The sequence below is a fragment of the Lontra canadensis genome, unplaced genomic scaffold (genome assembly GCF_010015895.1).
Source record: "Lontra canadensis isolate GAN:19392208 unplaced genomic scaffold, GSC_riverotter_1.0 scaffold12, whole genome shotgun sequence".
Taxonomy (NCBI): domain Eukaryota; kingdom Metazoa; phylum Chordata; class Mammalia; order Carnivora; family Mustelidae; genus Lontra; species Lontra canadensis.
This window is the reverse complement of record NW_022631006.1, coordinates 16,200,835-16,222,602: the sequence shown is the minus strand read 5'-3', so window position 1 is coordinate 16,222,602 and position 21,768 is coordinate 16,200,835. Positions and strand designations below refer to the sequence as shown.

At 35.0% G+C, this 21,768-nt stretch overlaps 1 protein-coding gene across 1 annotated transcript; it reads left to right on the top strand.

The window, feature by feature from the left end:
- The first annotated feature begins 482 nt into the window (after positions 1–482).
- On the top strand, positions 483–20,743 carry TERB2 (telomere repeat binding bouquet formation protein 2). The gene is made up of 7 exons (XM_032856611.1): positions 483–668; positions 783–864; positions 1,612–1,751; positions 3,819–3,880; positions 7,239–7,324; positions 14,827–14,915; positions 20,251–20,743. The coding sequence occupies exons 1-7, from the start codon at positions 605–607 to the stop codon at positions 20,391–20,393; spliced, it is 666 nt and encodes a 221-aa protein (XP_032712502.1). The 5' UTR covers positions 483–604; the 3' UTR covers positions 20,394–20,743.
- Positions 20,744–21,768: the final 1,025 nt, after the last annotated feature.

The window sequence follows — 21,768 nt, the reverse complement described above, 5'->3', positions numbered from 1 at the left end:
GATAATAAAATGTTTTATCACCTTTATATCAATATTTTTGAAATTTTATATTAAATGGACCCAACACCAGAAAAATATAGATTATGAAAACTGATGTGGGGGGGGGTAGGTGGTGGGTGGTGGAAACGAAAAGCAAAGCATAATTTTGAAAAAACCAGAAATTTCAACACTGGTGCAATTTGACTGTATTAAAGAATTATTATTTTTAAGTGTGATAATGGTATTGTGGTTTTATCTTTTACAGATTCTAATTGAAACATTTATAAATGATAAAATGAGTTTGGCTTCAAAATAATACCTGATGCCACAGAACCTGTGGCTATGCCTGTAACATCAGCATAATAACTTTAACACTGAAGGTTTAACACTCACAAGCATGACTGACCCTTCTCCGCCACCTCGGGGGTGAAAGCTGAGCCGCTTCTTCACAATCTCACGCGTCGGTCGCTCGCCAGTAGCGCCCAGACGCCTCTTCCTTTAGCTTCGGGCTTTTCCCGCCCATTACTCTGAGAACCAATCATCGAGCTTCGTTTCACACCTCAGACCAATTAGCGATCCCCATTAGGCCCCCCTCCCCCACACCCCCGGGTGCGAGCCGATCGCCATGTTTCAAGGGCAGCGGGGTTGGTTCTGTGGCAGCGTCGGCCGAGAACTGAGGCAGTTCTGGGGTAGGTGGCTGGGTGGAAGGTGCGGGTGAGGTGGTGGGCAGAGCACCTCTGTTCTCCATGGGGCTTTTGTCCCAGGGTACTTGATAGGCTCAACTTGTGCTCTTGCCTTCACAGTGGCCGAAGGGGGCTCCATCAATGACCCAAAGGACGCCGACTTCTTGTTCAGCTGTGATGCCTCCCACCCAGACACACTGAGGTACCTGAAGCCACCCGGTCGTGCCTCTCGGGTCCTGATGATCCAGGAGCTGGAGATGGAAGTCGCGGTCACTAAGAAATATTGATATAGGAATAGACTGGAAAGGAACAAGTTTTCAGCCCTAGATGGGAAGGGGGGAGGAACATAAACAACCTTTCTCTTCTCCTTTCTGCCACAATGACATGGCCTCCTACCTGGTCCATGAGCCTTTCCGAGTTCCAGTCTTGGGCTTCTAGCTGTCTCTCCCACAGCTCTACGTGGTGCTTTGAAGGCCATCACATTCAGTATGTTTCAACCAAATCTCCTGATTGCCCCTTCACACCTGCACCAGGTCCTGTCTTCTCAAACTTAAAATGCTAGTAGTTTCTTGAGAATAATCACCCCACCCCCATTAATCAGTCGGTGGCCAAACGTTAGGGTACATGTATGATGTACCCATGTAAAAGTGTTGCTCACTGCTACTATCTTCCTACACACGGTCATTCCCTCTTGCTGGACTATCACACTAGCTTTCAGAGAGGTTACTCTGCCTCCAATCTGCCCACCTGCAATCCCCCTTCACGTTATCATTACAAAGCAGAGATCTAATCATCACCCTGGCTGCCCTTTCCCCATTCCCTTATTCCCCACTGTCCTGACTGCCTATAGATAATTATCCCTACTTCCACTCAGTTATTCTTTCTTTTGAAAGGTTGAATACATTCTTGTTTCTTTTATAACCTAAAATATTTCATTTCTTTCTCCTAGAATATATCAGAGCCTTGATTACATAGAAGATAATGCTACAGTTTTTCACGCCTACTATCTCTCTGCAGTAGCTAATGCTGAAATGAAAAACTCGGTGGCTTTAGGTCATTTCATTCTTCCTCCTGCATGCTTGCAAGAAGGTTAGCAAAAATCATTTATCCAATCTCTATTAGCCAGATCCACCTAGGTCTCCCAACTTGGTTGATCTTCATTCTCAATAAGAGATTTTTGTGTTTTGCATCATTTAATATAAGTGGAAAATCATAGACTCGGGATCAGAGTGCCTTGGGTGTATATTCTAGCTTTATTTATTGCTCATTCACACATTCACTGAACTCCTGTGTGTCAGGTTTCAACTCAGGTGCTGGGGATTCAGTAGTGAATAAGACAAAAAGATATCTTGCCCTCCCAGTGCTTCTTGGTGAGGATCCAATATTTACTAGTTTTGAGAATTTTAAAAAGTTGTTTTGAGGATAAAATGAGATAATATATTAAGTAGTCTGACATGTGAACATTTAATAAATATTTGCTAGTTTTCAATCTCTTCATTATTATAATGAAATTTTAAGATTCATTTTAATAATGAACCCATATATTTGTATTATTTTTTATACATTGGGGTGCCTGGGTGGCTCAGTTGGTTAAGCATTTGACTCTTGATTTCGGCTCAAGTCATGATCTCAGGGTTGTGAGTTCAAGCCCTGCATTAGGGTCTCCACACTCAGTGCAGAGTCTGTTTAAGACTCTCTCTCTCCCCCTCTGTTCCTCCCTCACCCCACAACATATGCGTGCTCTCTCTTTCTCTCTAAAATAAATAAATAAACCTTTTAAAAAAAATAAAATTAATAAATAAAATTTTAACAGATCTGTTTTTAAATGAAAACATGTTCTTTATAAGAATAAAAAGTATACATTATTATCCACCTAGACCAGTAGAGTCTAGTAGAAGTGTGAGATGCAAATATGAACCACATATTAATTTTAAATTTTCTAGTATAAATAAGAAATCTGTGGATAAAAATAGGTGAAATTAATGTTTTAAAGATTTGTTTGTTTTTAGAGAGAGCGAGCCCAGGGGAGGGGAGTGGCAAAGGGAGAAGGAAACAATCTTAAGTAGACTCCCCACTTGATTTCATGACCCTGAGATCGTGACCTGACTAAGCCGAAATCAAGAGTTAAACACTTAACCAACTGAGCCACCCAGGCACCCCTAGGTAAAATTAATTTTAAGAATATAGTTTATTGGGACGCCTGGGTGGCTCAGTTGGTTAAGCAGCTGCCTTCGGCTCAGGTCATGATCCCAGCGTCCTGGGATCGAGTCCCGCATCGGGCTCCTTGCTCTGCAGGGAGCCTGCTTCTCCCTCTGCCTCTGCCTGCCATTCTGTCTGCCTGTGCTCGCTCTCTCTCCCTCTCTCTCTGACAAATAAATAAAATCTTTAAGAAAAAAAAAGAATATAGTTTATTTAACCTAATATATCTAAAATGTCATTTCAGTATATAACCAACATAAAAATTATTGAGATATTTACATTCTTTTTTTGATGCTAAATCTTTGAAATCTAGTGTTTATTTTACACTCATAGCACATCTCACTTTGGACTAGCCATATTTCAATATGGTGCTCATATTTAGCTAGTCCAGTGGTTACTATATTGGACAACATGGTTAGAGGAGTGTTACCTTTTTGTCCTCAAGTGGGCTACTGTGGAAGCTTTTGAGATTATTAAGGATAATGACATATTCCTTTGATATGCTGAGCATTCTTAGAATTCCTATACTACTATGCCCACTAGACATGTTTCTCTTCCACTCTTCTTTTACCAAATTACTGAATTCTTGAGGACCTCTACTCTACAAATTTAGGAATTTTATGCCTTTTATTTTGACTGGTTGGCCTATTTTATTTTGATGGTTGGCCTGAAGACACAGATATCTAATGAAGGCATAAATTCCAGCAGAAAAAATTTATAATAGTTATTTTCATAATGCTTTGGAATCATCTGGGGAGGTTGTCAGAAATGCAAATTCCTGAGTTCCTCCTCAGTCTTCTAATTCAATAAGAATCTGTGTTTTAAACAAGTATCTTAGGTGAGTTTGATGCAAGTGGAATAACGCTGGCCTAGAAATTTCAGACTTCAGGTAAACTTCAGAAAATTCTACAAAATTACTTTAAAAAAATAGTATTGGATTTGTTTTTCTTACCACAGAAATAAGAAGAAAACTTGGTAGTTTTATTTGGGAACAAGACCAACATATTCAGAGAGAGAAGGTAAGAGTAAATTAAAGTATTTGGTTAGAATCTCCAGTTTCAAAAATTTTTGAAAGCAATGTAATCTGAAAAATGCTTATTTGTGACATGTTAACACCAGTGATCCCAGTTATGGAATTTAAAGGGCATGCTTTTATTGAACATTATGTACTCTGACATTGTTTTCACACTAGTACACTGACAAATTTGATATTTTTGTATGAATAAAATTATTCATGTAAAAAACTTGAAAATTTGCTTTTATCATTAATTAGGGGAATAATAGGTTCACAGTATTTACCAGTTTTTTACTGCCAGCATAGATTCTGATTTACTAATTCCTGTGTTGTGTTATTTGTTAAATGTTTTGAATAATACCCCTCAATAAATGTGTACAATACTGGAAATTGACTGTTTTATAGCTTCTGATGTTCTGCCTCAAATTTGTCAATGCTTTTGATTTACTTCAAAATCTTTATGCAGTAGACAAATTTGAAATAATTTGAGCATCAAAAAGAATGACTAGTATGAATAAGTAATGAATAATGCATTAAATTTAAAAGAATCCATGATTCAATAGTGATACTCCAAAAGCAGAAAGAAAGAACAGCAGGAAGGAAGGAAAAGAGATGAGAAGAAGAAAGAAAGGAAGGCAAGAAGGAGGGTTGGAAGAAAGGAAAGGAAAGGTGGAGCAAAGGAAATTTTCCTTATAAAATAGCAACTAAATAGAAAACCCCATTTTATCACCCCCAATAAAATAACTGATTTAGGCAGAGTCATTATTGGGTGTTAAAACCATGTTCTCAAATTATCACCCCACAGGTTACCTATTAGTTACAAAGGTAAGCAATATACTTTCACAGTAGGGAGATCTGGCAGACACCATCTTAGCCAACTGGTCAAATTTAGCATCACCAAAAACTGGAATAACCTCTCATTATGTTCAGCTGGATGTGATATAGTAGAAAGCATACAGTGTTATCTATATAGTGTTCTTGTTCAAAATGTTTAACCTAATTAACACTCAGACAGTTCCAGGATGTGAGACATATCACACTAGACTCTTTAAAACACTGTCATAAAAAATAAAAAACAAAAAAAAGCAGGAATACTGTTCTAGATTAAGAGACATGACAACCAAATATGATATATTAAACCTTGATAGGATTCTGGACATTTTAAAAATAGAAAGTAAAAAAGACATGTTGAGAACAATTGGGAAAATTTAAATATGGATTATTAGATGAGATTAAATTAATGTTAATTTTCTTAATTGTGATGGTAGTATTATAAAGATAAAAGAATGCTCTTTAAAGAAAATGCAAGCTAAAGATTAAGGAGTAAAATGTCATAATATCTGCAAATCTTTTCAAATGGTCCAGCAAAAAATAAAAAATGAAAGAAGGCATGCAGAGTAATAAAAATGTTGACACGTTAAGAATCAGGTGAAAGCTATATAGTATTTACTGTATTATTCTCTAACATTTCAGAGTTTGAAAATTTTCAGAATAAACACTTAGGGAGAAAATCTTCTATGTCTGAAGCCAAGCAATTAACTTATACATTTTGTATTTCTTTCATTAGTTTGTTTTTTTTCCCCCAAGTTGTCATCATCTGAAAATCATAGTTGTTTTAGTATCTTTAGCTGTGTTGTACTGAGGTCCATAATATCTAATCCTTGGCTTGTGATAGTGTTTTCAGGAATGTGAGTGATGACTGAATGGTTGTTATTTAACAATAATTATTGAGTATGCAGAACTTTAGAGCTAAAAAGCTCCTTAAAGCCCATTAATTAATTACTCAGTTCTGAAAATGAGAGAACCAAGGTAAAGAGAAGGTAAAAACCTGTTTTAGTTCACATGCTAGACATTAGCAAAATGGAATCAAATTTTCTCAGCTCCAACCCAATCCATTATTTTTTCTATGAAAAAAATTAGTAGAGTAAGCCTGATGATTCACACACCTGTACTCCTGGGTCAAATAATACATTATATGTTAATTTAAAAAAAGACAGGGGAAAAAAAATTAGTGGAACATCCCTGTAGTGATGACTGACTCTAGAAATTATGTGACTTTTATGATAAACGATTTTGTTAGTTCTTTCAAAATAATGATTGATATTAGCCAATTATAATAATGTAACCATAGAATATGTAAGCAGAAAGGACTTCATTGAATGGCAACAACAAGGGTAAATCTGGTAAGTAATTTGAGGAACATTATTATTGTTTGGAGTGGATTTGTGATCTAAACAGAGAAATTTCCTAATGGCATATTAAGTAATTATATTATGTGACAGGTACCAGTACCTGAGTCACTTTCACATAATCTTTTTGAAAAGCTTTATACACATTTTACTCCTTCTTAACTCCATAGCCTAAGACACCATTTTAATTTTGTGGGTTTTTTTAAAATTTAAATTTTTCTTTATTTTTAATTTTTTTTTAATTTTAAATTTTATTTAAATTTTAAATTTTTAAAAATTTTATGTATTTATTTGAGAGAGAGAGGAAGAGCAGAGAGAGAGAGAGGGAGAGAGAGCAGAGAGGAAGAGTGAGAGTGAGAGGGAGAAGCAGATTCCCTACAGAGCAGAGTCGGACATGGGGCTCCATCCCAGGACCCTGAGATCATGCATGACCTGGGCCGAAGGCAGACACTTAATGACTGAGCCACCCAGGTGCCCCTCCATTTTAGTTTTGGAGGGGAAATATGATTTATTCAGTTTACTTCATACTTTTGATTTGTAAGTCAAGGGAGTCTGGGAATTTTCAAGTCAAGGATTTTTTTTTTTTTTAAGATTTTATTTATTTATTTGACACAGAGAGAGAGATCACAAGTAGGCAGAGAGGCAGGCAGAGAGAGAGGGGGAAACGGGCTCCCCTCCAAGCAAAGAGCCTGATGCAGGGCTCGATCCCGGACCCTGAGATCATGACCTGAGCCGAAGGCAGAGGCTTAACCCACTGAGCCACCCAGGCGCCCCTCAAGTCAAGGTTTTTTAAGACAATTTAAGTTAATAAACATTTTTTTGTTTCCTTATCTTTTAAAAACTAAAAAGTAATATGGCCACATTAGGGAAAATGTAAAAAATTGAAAAGAGAATAAAATTAGTCAAAGTTTTACGATCTAATACAATCAGACCTGATATTTTAAAAATACATAGTCTTCATTACATAGCCCTAAAAGCAGATAGTATAATTGTGTGTGCGTGCAAAGTTTTGTAAGTTTTTGACAATGCACTAGATTGAATGTGCCTAAGTGTATAAATATTTTTATGACTTGATACATATTGTCAATTTACTTTTTTGCTTTTTTAAAAACCATTTGATTGGATCATTGGTGTGCTCATTTTTAAAAATGTGATTTCTTTTGCTATCCACAGCATGATGAAGTAATACCAAATGAAATAAAAGCCCTTAGGGAAAGCAGTGAACTAGCAACAGATCAAGAAAAAGAATTATCCAAAAGGTATTGAATTCATACATTTCTTTGATATTCAATTCAATGTAGGGATCTTCGAACACTAACTGTAAGTGTTTATCTCATTTAATTTTCACAGTCTTCTTACACAATTGATATTATCATTATCACCACTGCCATTTTACAGCAAAAGAGATCTAGGATTAGACAGGTTAATTTGCTGAAAGTCATACAAACTTATATTATTAAGTGGAGAGAAGTTGGATTTGAACTGGGTCAGTGTAATTCCAGAGCCAACCACTATGATGGACTATCCTTGCAAAAGAAAAAATAAGAATTTATGTATATTGTATTACTGTTACATTATTTTTTAATTTTTTAAGTAAGGAGATATATAAAATATGAGCAGTAATTTTATTAGGATTGGAAGTTCTGAGTGATCTTCCCCTTTCCTTTCTAAATTGTTTGTAATGTGGTTACTTTGGTTTAAGAAATTAATTTTAAAAAGACAGACAATCATGGATTTACCATTATGTTGGAACCAATCTCTGAGAGGCCCCCTTTGTTTCAGGCTTATTTATTATCCGGTCCTAATTCCATATTTTCTGGTTCCCTGGTTTCCAAATACTGATAGAGATTACTGGCTATTTGAAGGTCTGGCATTTAGCTGCAGAAATAAAAATGATCAAATAGTAGTGTCTCTTTTCAATATAAAAATTAAAGTGTTGGCTCAGACCTTTGGAGAACAGTCTCCTCTGAGCCCACCAGTGATAAATAAACCTCCAATCATCCAAGAAAAAAAAAATTAATGGGTTTACATTATATAGTGTCTTCAGTTTTAAGTTTTTCTTCATTTTTTACTTATATCTCTTGTACCTACTATTTGGTTGTTATAATTTGAAGTTAGTTGTTATCTAATTTACACAAAGTTGTGTATTTAATTAAGTTTAGTAAACTATTGTTTCATGGTCCTGTGACTTCTAGATATTCTACCACTTAAGTTAGAGAATCCATATTTTAAGTCTTGGGATCTCTGTGTATAGCACTCCTTTGAACTTACTCCTTTGAACATAGTAAAAAAAGCTATGCTTTTTTTGAGATAAGAAACTGGTAAAGAGAGGAAGGAAAATAAGAATGGAAGAGGTAAGACCATGAAGATATTCTTAATAGAGATATTCTTAATAGAGATATTCTTAATAGAAGAATATCTTAATGAAGATATTCTTAATAGAGGAAAGAGTGATAATCCTAAGTGACCTTGTAATAAAAGGCTGGGAAATAAAAAATAAAAAGTAACTCCCAGTGATTCACTTGACTAGGAAAGATATAAGATACATAAGTTCTTTAGGAAATAGTTGCCCTGCAAAACACGGATGCCATCAAGGAAAAGATTGGTAAGTGTGACTATCAAAAATATTTTAAACTTATACATGGCAATAAAAACACCATAAACTAGGTCAAAAGAAAAATATGCATGTGGAAAAACACCTAACAAAAAGTAGTTTAGGATACAAAGGGGACTTACTAATTTGGGGAAAGTATGTCCAATCCAATAACAATAACAATGGAAGAAGGATGAATGGATACCTTAGTAGGTGTCTAACCTAGAACCTTTACTTTATAAAACCACCAGAGGGTGCAGTGTGAACATAGATAAAATATACTTCGTCCTTACTCAGGAAACATTTGATTTGTTGGCATTCTACTAATGGTATTGAACAGTACATAATGAACCAGTTATTAAACACTTGCTAAATGTGTGGCACTTGTGAGCTAATCAGTTCATTTGATTCTCATAACTTTGTAAGAGATAAATGCTATCAGCCCCATTTCACAATTGAGGAAACAGGTTCAGAGTGCTAAATGTCACCCAATATTACTTACATAGTGAAGCTGAATTTGAAGCTAAGTCTAGCTGATCCAGAATCCAAACTCTTAATTACAATGCTTTTCCTGCTTTCCAGTATGTTCCCCAAATCTTCTGAAAATTGATGAATTTAATTATTGTTATAAACATAATGCATGTAATTTTTCAAAATTGAAAAAAAGCAATTTTAAATTATAAGCAACTCCACCACTTAGAGATAACCACCATCAACATTAGTACATTTCTTACTAGTTTTATACAAATACATCTTGTTTTAATGTGCATTTTTCTTTAATTTCTAATGGCTTTGAAACTTTCTGAATCTATTAGCATTTTATATTTCTTTCCTGTGGTTTTTATCCTTTCTCCCCTTTTTATTGGGGGTCTTATTATTTGTCTTATCAATTTGTCTGGCATCTTCATATAATAGCTATATTATCCTTTTGTGAATTTGTCACATTATGTCCTCAGTTTGTTTTCCAGCTTATACTGTTTAAAGATGTGTTTTAAATTTCTGCATCATTAAATTGATTACTTTTCCTTTATAATTTCTTCTATTGCTTTTCTGTTCAGAAAAGTTCTTTCCCATTCAGAGATCAAATCAGTTTTAAATTTTGGAGATACCTATTTTGGTGTATGGTAGTAGGTGAAGATCTAAATTGATTTTGTTTTGCAACTAAGAAATTTCCACTGGTTTTTTGAATAATAAATCTATTTCTGACTGATATGTAATTTCCCTTTGTCATTTTTTTATGTATATGGAGATCTATTTTTAGACTATTTGTTTTATTCCATTAATCTGTGGATCTATTTCTGTATCAATACAATATTCATTTTAAATTATAAAACTTCATTTATGTATTTTAATACCTGACAAGGCAAGTCTCAAACTCATTATTCTTCTTTTATTTATTTTTTATTTTTTTTAAGATTTTATTTATTTATTTGACAGACAAAGATCACAAGTACGCAGAGAGGCAGGCAGAGAGAGAGGGGGGAAGCAGGCTCCCTGCTGAGCAGAGAGCCTGATTCGGGGCTTGATCCCAGGACCCTGAGATGCTCCATCCCAGGACCCTGAGATCGTGACCTGAGTCGAAGGCAGAGGCTTTAACTGAGCCACCCAGGTGCCCCCATTACTCTCCTTTTAAAAATCTTTTCTTTAGTTCTTCATGCCTACATATTATTTTTCATTTTCAAATTTTAATTAATCGAAATCCAACACATACAAAAGGGGGTATTATGAAAATACTGGTCCCTAGTGAGCCAGTTTCTCTCCCAGAAACAACCAATATTATCATTTCTTTATATGTGCATATACTAGCAAATTCATGTAAGTATTTTCATTTCTCTTTTCTTAACATATGGTGACAGACTATAAGTCCTGTTCAGTCCCTTGCCTTTTTTCACTCATTAATTTACCTTGGAGATCACTCCATATTATTACATAAAGAGCTTTTTCATTTTTATACTGTATAGTGTTCCACTATGTGGATTTATCATAATTTACTTAACTAGTTACTTATTTTTTTAAAGATTTTATTTATTTATTTGACAGAGAGAGATCACAAGTAGGCAGAGAGGCAGGCAGAGGTTTGAGGGGGGAGGGAAGCAGGCTCCCTGCTGAGCAGAGAGCAGATGCAAGGCTCTATCTCAGGATTATGACCTGAACAAAGACAGAGGCTTAACCCACTGAGCTGCCCAGGTGCCCAGGCTCCCCTCTAGTTGCTTTTTTTTTTTTTAAAGATTTTATTTATTTGACAGCAAGAGATCACAAGTAGGCAGAGAGGCAGACAGAGAGAGAGAGGGTGGGAAGCAGGCTCCCTGCGGAGCAGAGAGCCTGACGTGGGGCTCGATCCTAGGACCCTGGGATCATGACCTGAGCTGAAGGCAGAGGCTTTAACCCACTGAGCCACCCAGGTGCCCCTCTAGTTGCTTATTTTAATGGACTTTTAGGTAATTTCTAATTTGCTGTTTAAAACAATGCTTCAGTGACTGATTATGTAATGTAACTTTTTAGGTGTGTAAGTGTCTGTAAGGTAATTCTTAGGAGGTCAAAAGGCATGTAGATTTGTATCCTTGCTAAGTCTTACCAAATTGCCTTCCATACAGGTTAAATCAATTTATGCTCCTACTGGTTGTGTGTAAAAGTGCCTTTTCCAGCTAGGGGAACCAAACATCCAGGTTTGCTTAGAACTGTCCTGATTTTAACACTGAAAATTCCCATGTCCTGAGAAATCCCTTAATCTAGGGTAAACTGGGATGGTTAGTCATTTTATTTCATGATACCTCCCCCAACACAGAGTACTATCATGTATTTTGGTCTTTGTTAATCTAATAGGTATAAAATGGTAACTTAGTCTTGTTTTGTTTGAATTGTTATTATTATGAACAAGGTTGTGTGTCTTCAGTTGTTTGAGAACCGCTTATATCTTCGTTTCTGTGAACTGTTTGTTCATATCCTTTGCACATTTTTCTATTGATCGAGTTTTGCTTTTATTTTTTGATAAGAACACTTCACATTTTAGGAGAATTGCTTCATTGTGAAATAAGTTAGAATTAATCCTTAACCTATTGTCTTTTGACTTTAAAAAATGCTGGATTTGGGGTGCCCGGGCGGCTCAGTAGGTTAAGCTTCTGTCTTCGGCTCAGGTCATGATCTCAGGGTCCTGGGATCGAGCCCCACATTGGGCTCTCTGCTTGGCGGGGAGCCTGTTTCCCCTTCTTTCTCTGCCTTCCTCTCTGCCTACTTGTGATCTCTCTGTCAAATAAATAGATAAATAAATCTTAAAAAAAATGCTGGGTTTGTCATGCAAATATATTTTACTATATACATTAATGCTTATTAACTTTTTTTTTTAAATGGCTTTCAGGTTTTGTGTTGTACTTAGGGAAGTCTTCCTTCTCTTAAGATTATTATTATTATTTGCTTTGGTTTCTTCTTAATTACTTATTTTTCAGTTTAAATTTGTAACACATTTGGAATATGTCTTTGTGTAATAAGTGAGGTGGGGATCCACTTTTTTTTTCTTTCCTCCAGATAGCTAACTACTTGTGGCTATTGATTAAATAATTTATCTTCCCCTCCCCTAACCTGCCTTAAAATGCCACCTTTATCATAAGGTTAGATCCCTATAAGGATTTGGGTCTATTTCTGCATTTTATATTTTTATATTCCATTCATTTGCCATACATATGATTCTGTTTTAGTTCTTTATAATACGATTTAATATCTAGTGCTAGTTTTCCTCTTTACTCTTTTTCAAATTTTCTTAGTTATTAACTTCTTGCTGGTTTGTTTTTCTGTCTGAATTTTAGAGCCACCTTTTTCATATATTTTTAAAAAGTTACTATTGTTACTTCTAGTAACATTACAAAAAATATATAGATTAACTTAGGGAGACTATCTCTGATACTGAATCTTCTTATCTGAGAAAATGGTATTTTTTCCCCACTTGTTCGAATTTTCTTTTGTGGCCCTTGAGGAACATTTTCATATTTTCTTTTTTTAAGATTTTATTTATTTATTTGACAGAGAGATCACAAGCAGGCAGAGAGGCAGGCAGAGAGAGAGGAGGAAGCAGGCTCCCTGCTGAGCAGAGAGCCCGATGCGGGGCTCGATCCCAGGACTCTGAGATCATGACCTGAGCCGAAGGCAGTGGCTTAACCCACTGAGCCACCCAGGCGCCCCCATATTTTCTTCATATAAATTTTATATGTCTTTTAAGATTATTGCTAGTTTTTCTTTCCACTCTATTATAAATTTGGTGTGCCTCTTATTAGATATTCTAACATGCTGTTGTTCAGGTAAATTTTAGAATTATTTTTTTCTTAACCTCTAAAATCCCTATTGAGAATTATGTTAAATTTTATTTTTAAGATTTTATTTATTTATTTGACAGAGGGAGATCACAACTAGGCAGAGAGGCAGGCAGAGAGAGAGAGAGGAGGAAGCAGGCTCCCTGCTGAGCAGAGAGCCCTATGCAGGGCTCAATCCCAGAACTCCCGGATCATGACCTGAGCTGAAGATGGAGGCTTTAACCCACTGAGCCACCCAGGCACCCTGAGAATTATGTTAAATTTTAAGAAGAACTGATAACTTTATAATTTTTTATATTCCTCTGCAGGAGAATGTTTTTTGTTTTTCTTTATTTTCCTTTTCTATATTCCAATAAATTTTCCCATTTTTCTGCATATAGAATGACAAATATCTTGTTATGATTATTTCTAGATTTTTATGAATTTTGTTGCTGTTGTGGATTGGTTCATTTTTTCCATTTTATTTTTATTAATTATTGCTATTATATAGGAAAGTTATTGATTTGGGATATTTGTCTTATAACTACCCACTTGGAATCTTTAAGATTCTAGAAATATTTCAGTGATTCTCTTGGCTTTTTGGGGTGTACAATCATATCACTTGTTAATATGAAAGATTGCTTCTTCCTTTTTACTAGATGTCTTTTCCATTTCCTTCTCTACCCTCCCCCATCTCATTGCTTAGCCAGAAATTCTAAAGCCATACTAAATAACAATAATGGTTATCCTTTTATAGTCCCTGACCCTTCTGGGAACATTATTTTGCTTTGTTTGAAGGATCTTATCCTAACTGAGCTGTCATTTCTTTTGTAAGAGTTCAGGGTACCTGGGTGGCTCAGTCGGTTAAGCATCTGCCTTTGGATCAGCTCATGATCCCAAGTCCTGGGATCAAGTCCCACATCAGGCTCCCAGCTCTTTGGGAATTCTGCTTCTCGCTCTGCCCCTCCCCCAGCTCATGCTCTCTCTCTCTCTCTCTCTCTCTCTCTCTCACCTGCTCTCAAAAAAAATCTTTAAAAAAAAAGAGTTCAGATGAAATCTAATTTTTAAACAAATTGAAAATAAAGCTTTACTTTCACTAAGTATAATTTTAGATTTTTTTAAGGAAAATAATAAATTAAGGATGACCCCAACTTTATTATTGAGGTTTTTATTTTCATATAATTGTATTATCTATTGGTTATATGTAGTTTAAATACAGTAAACATTATTACTTGGCACAGTTAGAAAACAGAATATTTTAGTTGAAAACTACTTAGCTCTTAAAAGTGAGAATATAATTAATTATACTACACAACCACACTCAGAATACTTTAACTTTTTTTCTTTTTAACTGAGAAGTCACTTCAGAATCTTGTATACCTCATGATTTCCCCAAATTTCATTTTTTATTTAAAGCATCGAAGTACTAGTTAATAGAGTTCTAATTCTTTAAACACTGAATAACAAAAAATGCTATAATTATTTCAGATAAACCCCACTATACTTTCTTTGGCATATTTAAGATTTTATATATATATATGTATATATAAGTATATATACATATATATATTTTAGATAAAATATTATAAATTATATTTATATTTATAAATTTATAAATTATAAAATATTGAATTATTTTGCTTTTAAGAATACTGAAAAGACTTATGCCTCTATATACACAAAAAATGTGTTTTGTGAAGTGGCCAAGAAAGCCGAAAATATCTATATGGGAACTTGTATTACTTAGAAGCACAAAAGAAGTCTACACTTACCCAATAAGATTGAAGTCTGCTCAAAAACAAATAGATTACTTTATATATATTGTCTGGAATAATTTCTCAGGGAAAAGCAAATATAAATAAGACTTTCTGTATGTTTGATTTTATAGCACAGAAAAGCATTTTATAAGGACTCCAGTTACAGAAAAGCAGATGTACTTCCCTCTTCAGAATTATCCTGTGAACAACATGGTAACAGGTAATTTAAAATGAAATAAAATTTAGAGAAAACCCAAGTAGGGAAGAAACAAGACTATTTTGTATAATAAATCATTAAATACCCAATGTACAACAATGCATTAAATAAATCTGCAGAACTGACCCAGAGATAGGTCCCATGTTTTCTGTTAAAACATTTGTCTTTTGGTAGCATGAATACGCATCCTTGTGTACATAAGACAGTCCCAGTTTATGTCTGTTGCCCTGGGATCAGTTTTTTTCTCTCGGGTGTCCCAATTTGGAAGATAAATTATATGGACATCTCTAATCATAGTTTTCTCTGAGAATCTGATGAAACATAGACCCCCTTCCCTAGCATACACACATATAAACATAACACACCAACTTTGCATAAAATTTAAAGAGGTTCACAGGTGTACCTGGACTCCATATTTGGGTTTTCTAGTATCTGACATGTAGAAAGACTGCTTACTAAGGCTGACATGAGAAGGTGGAACCATGGGAACCAGATGACACTGGCCATTGGGATTTGGACAGCGGTAAGTGAGGTCGGTATTCATATACTTTGATCTGGGTAGTATTCAGTAGGGTCACGGATTGTTTTTTAAAATATTGTGTTTCAAACACAGCAACTTAGAAGTATTTGAAATTTCATTTTTAAAAATCATTTGTATATTTATCACATTCTCTTTATCAGTGTCAAAACTAACTCTTGCAACTAGTCCACAAATTCTTACATCTTCTCTCATAGTACTATTCCTTCTTACATTTGGTCGAGCCATTTGTTTCATTATTTTTTTTCTTCTGTTCATAGCCTTTAGAAAAGCACTTTATTATTATTGTTTTTTAAAGATTTTATTTATTTATTTGACAGAGAGAGAGATCACAAGTAGGCAGGCAGAGAGAATGAGCCTAATGTGGGGCTCAGTCCCAGGACCCTGAGATCATGACCTGAGCCGAAGGCAGAGGCTTAACCCACTGAGCCACCCAGGTGCCCTAGAAAAGCACTTTAAAAAGAACTTTTAATGTGTCTTCTGAGGCTGTGTCTGTTACCTAGCTTTGACAGCAGAGAAGTCAGTTCTGGGTTCTTAGGAGCAATCGTGGCCTGCAAAGGACAATGAACTAAGTAGAAATACTTAAGTTCTAATATCGGGAGCAGCGATTGCTACCCTAATTTATCCCTAGGCCTAAACATTCAGATAAAATGTAGGTACCCCTTAAACTATGGTTGTAGCCTATTACTGGTATTGATTTTGTTTCAGGCAACTTTATCACCAGATTCTAAATGTCTCATGTTCATTTGGATTTACCAAGTGTTTGATAGCATATTTTAAAAATCAATGTTAAGCGTCAAAATCAGCCGTATAATAAAGACAAATCCTTAGATTTGGACATGTAATAATACTGTTCTGTTTCATTGCTGACGATTCAAAAGACATGAAAGTGTTGTATTAAAAACAAACTAAAAAAGAACTATAAAAATAATCATTAGTCAGATTTTTTAAAGTAAAATTTCAACCTGCGATAATCTTTTTTTAATTTTGATAGAGCAAAAGTAAAATTTTCTGATCTTTTTATTTTCTTGATTATTTTCTTTCCTTATATTTCGATATTAAGATTTTATTTTTTTAAGTTTATCTATTTATTTTAAGTAACTTCCACACCCAACACTGGGCTCCAGCTCATGACCCTGAGATCAAGAGGAATGGCTCTTCTGACTGAGCCAACCTGGTGCCCCTACGTTAAAATTTTTATAAAAAATTTTTAAAAAATTTAAACTGTACTTTCTTGAAAGAAAGTTTTAAGCTTTAGAGATGATTCTTTGGCTTTAGTTTTGATGTGAAATGACAACTACTTCCCTTTTTTTTTTTTTTTAAATCATGCCCATCTGCTTTATAGGAAGGAATAACTTCTTGTTGGAATATAGTGAGTGACAGTTCTAATTTAGGCAGTGGTAGTAACTTCTGTAACTGTAACTTGACTGTGTCTTCCTCAAAATGAATTGGGTTCAATTCAATGAATGTTAAGTTTCTTAAAATAGAACTAATTAGATTTTAGGTTGTAGAAAATACAAGTTGGAACTATACCCTAGAACTGGTGGTCCCAAGTTGTGACAACCAAAAATATCTTCAGATAGTCCCAAATGTCCCATAAATGTCCCATAAAATGTCAAGGGATTTTTTTTTTGGTCTGTTTTTGTTAGTTTTTGCTTTTGACTGGAATTAAATTATTTTAGTCTGATATCATTACTTATCACCCATGATAAGAAATTCTGATTGACTGCTACATGTGTAACTAATTTTAAAAAAATTAGTAAATAACTATAAATAACTTGTAACTGTAAATATCTTGCAGGCAAAAATTTTCAAGCCAAAAAGTTCTGATAATTAAAAATTTGGGAACTTATAATAGATACTGTATTAGTTACCTATCACTGTGTAGCATATTGCTCTAAAAGTTAGCAGCTTAAAACAATGAATATTTATTACTTGATATTTCTGAGGGCCAGGAATCCAACAGCATCTTAATTAGATACTCTGTCTCAAAATCTCTCCTAAGGTTGCAGTCAAGTTGTCAGCTAGGCTGAAGTTACTCAGGGACAAATGGTACTGGAAAATCCATTTCAAAGCTTACTCATGTGGTTATTGGCAAGCTTTGGGTCCTTGCTGATTTTTGGCCAAAGGCCAAACTCCTCACCAAGTGGGCCTCTCCATAAGGCTGTTCACAACATGGCAGGTCACTTTCCTCAGAGTGAGAAATACAAGAAGGGAAAAAGAGCATACCCAAGACAGAAGCCACTGGTCTCTTTTTCTATCCTACTCTTAGAAGTGGCATACGATCACTTCTGCCATGTGCTGTTGGTCATACAGACCAACCTAAGTACAGACTCTCCTTCTAGAGACTACACAAATTTGTGAATACCAGGAGATAAGGATCATTTAGGGCCATCTGGGAGGCTGGCTACCATAGACATGTATGGAATTCTCCACCAAGAATACCTTTCTTAGGAACTTTCTTTTCTTCCCCTCAATTTATCTGATACACAGAAATAGTCATTTCCTAAAACATGAGCTTGCTCCTCACCCCCAGCAGTTGCCTTGGGAATGAATACCTGATTTGAGTTGGGCCAGTTATAGCTTTCTCTAGATTTTTATACATAGAGTGCAGCCAGTCCAATCATTCTCATTCAGGTGACCATAGCTCTTTAGATCTAAAACTTGGAAGTCGTGTGGGTCCATGTTTCCTACCATGTAAAAAAAGCCAACTTGCCTCAAGAGAGAAGAACTGAAATTAACACGCAGAGAAAAATTGGATACCAATGAGAGACAGCCGTGAGCTCTGGTTACTTCTGAGGCCCTGCAATATGTCTGCCTTCCTCACAGTTTGGTTGACACAGCAATCTTTCTATCAAGCTAGTTTAGTTTGAGTGTCAGTGAACTTCAGCCTGAAGTCCTAATTACTTCAAAACTGCTAAAATTATCCATTTCTGATGTAAAAATGTCCTATCCTTCTTATAGGAATATTTTTATTAATATAAAAATTATTTTAAAAATTCCTATCCTCACACATACCTTTAGAAACTTCACACAGTGCAATTAACTAAATGTTAATATTTTCCTTTACTAGTTTATTTTACACAGAAACCTAGTCATTAGGCAAAGATCGTGAACCATATGGAGTATAGAAATAGTGTTCAAGAGATTTTCTAAAGTAAATGATTATGATTAAAATATCTTTAAAGACACTAATCAGTTTTATATTAGTGAATTCATAGTTAATTTATTAACTGTCAATTTATTATATATTATTAAAAGCAATCAAACTATATGCATGTATACTGCATGTTGGTAGTGGTATTCTAAAATCAATCATCTTTGAGCTCTACCCAGAGTTTTTCTCACACAGTATTGACTTCTAAATTAGGTCTCAGTTTTAATATTAATTATAAATATATTACTCATAAAATATAATCACTCAGATAAGCAGTTGTTGTGAAGATAATATTGCTTCAAGTCATTGAGTCCCTTTTTTTTTTTTTTGAAGTGAGTAAAAGTTTATTAAGTGAAGGCAAGAACAGAAAAAAAGGGGAAAAAAGCCCTTTAGAGTGAGAGGGGTCCCAAATGGGTTGCCCTAAAGTCATTGAGCCCTTAAGCTTTTAAGTTCTCCACATTCTAAGATGGGTTTTTTAATACTCTTATCAATTTCAGATTACTGTTATCAAAATTAATCACACTCATAACCTTTGTTGACTAAGCAGTAATACTGATTATTCTTAATCAATTATTTTTAAAAGATTTTATTTATTTATCTGAAAGAGAGCATGGGGGTAGGGGTTAGGGCCAGAGGGAGAGAGAGAAGCAGACCTCCCCCCAACACACACCTTAGAGAGCAGGGAGCCCAATTCGGGATTCAATCCCAAAACCCTGGGATCATGACCTGAGCTGAAGGCAACTTAACCAACTTAGCCACCCAGGACCCCCTTTCCTTAATTTCTTATTATGAATGCTAACCCTGTGTTAGCAGTGCAGGAAACTGTGTCCTGCTCTACTAGTGAAGATGAGCTGTTTGTGTTGTTAGTAGCTATTGGATAGATAGTTCTAAGTTATTGTACTCTAAGCCAGACACTTTCCAGTTATTTTGGTCTAGGTACTTTATGTTTTATCCTCAACCTGGACATTACACTCTCAGTAGTCAAAGTGGATAATCAAATATTTGTGTTTTAAAAAGAGATAGAAGGGGCTCCAGGGTGGTTCAGTTGATTAATTCAGTTTTAGCTCAGGTCATGATCTCAGGTCCTGGGATCCAACCCTAATTTAGGCTCTGTGCTCAGCATGGAGTCTGCTGGAGACCGTCTCTCTCTCCCTCTGCTCCTCCCCTGCTGACACACTCTCTCTAAATAAAAAAATAAAAAATTTAAAAATAAATAAATAGGGTGCCTGGGTGGCTCAGTTGGTTGAGCGACTGCCTTCGGTCAGGTCCTGATCCTGGAGTCCCAAGATCGAGTCCTGCTTCAGGCTCCCTGCTCAGCAAGGAGCCTGCTTCTCCCTCTGACCCACCCCCTTCTTGTGCTCTCTCTTACTGTCTTTCTCTCTGCCTCAAATAAAAAAATAAAATCTTTTAAAAAGATAAAAGAAAATAAGAGGTAGATGGCTGCAGGGAGTGGGGAGTTGGGAAGGAGGTGTTCCCTGGTAATTATCAAGTTTCATAGAGAATCTTCTCACTGGCATTATTTCTTCTTTTCAATTTTTTCTAAAAACTTTCTTTAGAAATCTTAACTCTAATAAATCAAAGATACTTCAAAACAGTATGATAGCATGATAGGATTTCAAATATATGTATTTTTTATTTTGTAGGTTATATATCAATTGATGCCATGAAGAAATTCCTTGGGGAGCTACATGACTTTATTCCTGGAAGCTCAGGATATTTGGCATACCATGTTCAAAATGAAATTAACATGTCTGCTATAAAAAACAAATTGAAGAGAAAATGTTAAGTTAAATTTTCTTTATATCTAGGCATTTATTTTTTCTGAAATTTTACCAAAGATGTGCATAATTTTACATTCTCCCCTTTGGGAGAGGGGAATGGGGAAATGGGGGAGAATTCTGTTTCTTTCTCAAAATGTGTCTTCCGGAATTTCAGAGTCATTCTGGCTCCATGATTTGACATTTGAGCTGGATTTTTCCCCCAGCTTGTAATGTTATGTCCACAAATCCTGAGTATGCAGTTGTTATGGAGTAATTGTCTTTAAAACACTTCACAAGAAGTCTCAGTCTGTCAGATGGTCTTTCGGCTTTAACATTCTATTAATTATATGTTTTTCTAGGTTCAGTGCTGTGAATACTAAGTTTAATGATTCTGGTCATCTTATTTTGATTTTAAAAAATTAAAATTTTATTGTTGAGTTCTAAATTACTGTTTCTATCTTGAGAAGTATGGAGAAAAAAGTTTTAATGATGCAGACTTCATGTGTGGACAGTTCCTGATAACATGTACCAGAAGTGATTTAATGTATACAATACTATATCATCTGAAATAGGCCCTCAAGTTACCTTAGAATCACGGTGCTGGAAAGAACCTTAGAGAACAATGAGGAAGTGAAGGCCTTGAGAGTGTGTCCTGCCTAGAGTGACTAACTAGGGGCCAAATAAGGACTAGAACATGACTGTCTTGATTTTCCTAGTCAGTTCCTCCCACTGTCTCACGTGATACGTGCTGTAGCCTGTTTCAGATGTAACTGACAGCAGATCTGCAAAGGGGACCAGAAACCAGCCAACATGCTTGGCTTATTTTTTAAATAATGATTTCAAGACAGCAACTTCTTATCTTTATACATATGGTCGTGCTATATAGAATCTGGTGGATTTATTATTTTATATATATTTTTTGTGAGGCTATCATCTTTTTAAAACTGTACTTTCTCCTAAGAGTGCATACCAGCTGCAGAATTATCTAAAGAAAATGCACTTTTTAAAAGTGTTTGGATCATTTGGGCATATGTGGGCTCTGACCTTTCCTTTCTCCCATGATTCAAATTTCATTATACAGCATATTATGGTAATCTCAGCATCATTTGAAAATTCTATTTTCCCCTTATGGTAACTTTTCCTTATTTATATTTGTATTTATAATGAACTCTTCTGAACTTGTAAACTAAAACAAAACAAAACAAAAAAACCCCACTAAACTAAATGTTAATAACCTTTTCCTGAAACATATTAAATGTTACCTCTCCTGAACACTTTATCTCAGTCACATTGTTTCTTACATAGAAACCAAGCCTGTCTGTGGATCTCAAATTAATGATTAAAAGGACTAAGTAAATTTACATTAAGTTGTGATTTCTGGGAATGTTCAATATTTTTTCT

What these genes read in the sequence shown, in the direction of transcription:
- TERB2 (XM_032856611.1), top strand. Translation starts at nt 605, where the DNA reads ATGTTTCAAGGGCAGCGGGGTTGGTTCTGTGGCAGCGTCGGCCGAGAA. An exon ending in AGAACTGAGGCAGTTCTGGG is followed by an intron (nt 669 to 782) that starts GTAGGTGGCTGG and finishes TTGCCTTCACAG; the next exon opens with TGGCCGAAGGGGGCTCCATC. An exon ending in GAAAAAGAATTATCCAAAAG is followed by an intron (nt 7,325 to 14,826) that starts GTATTGAATTCA and finishes TTGATTTTATAG; the next exon opens with CACAGAAAAGCATTTTATAA.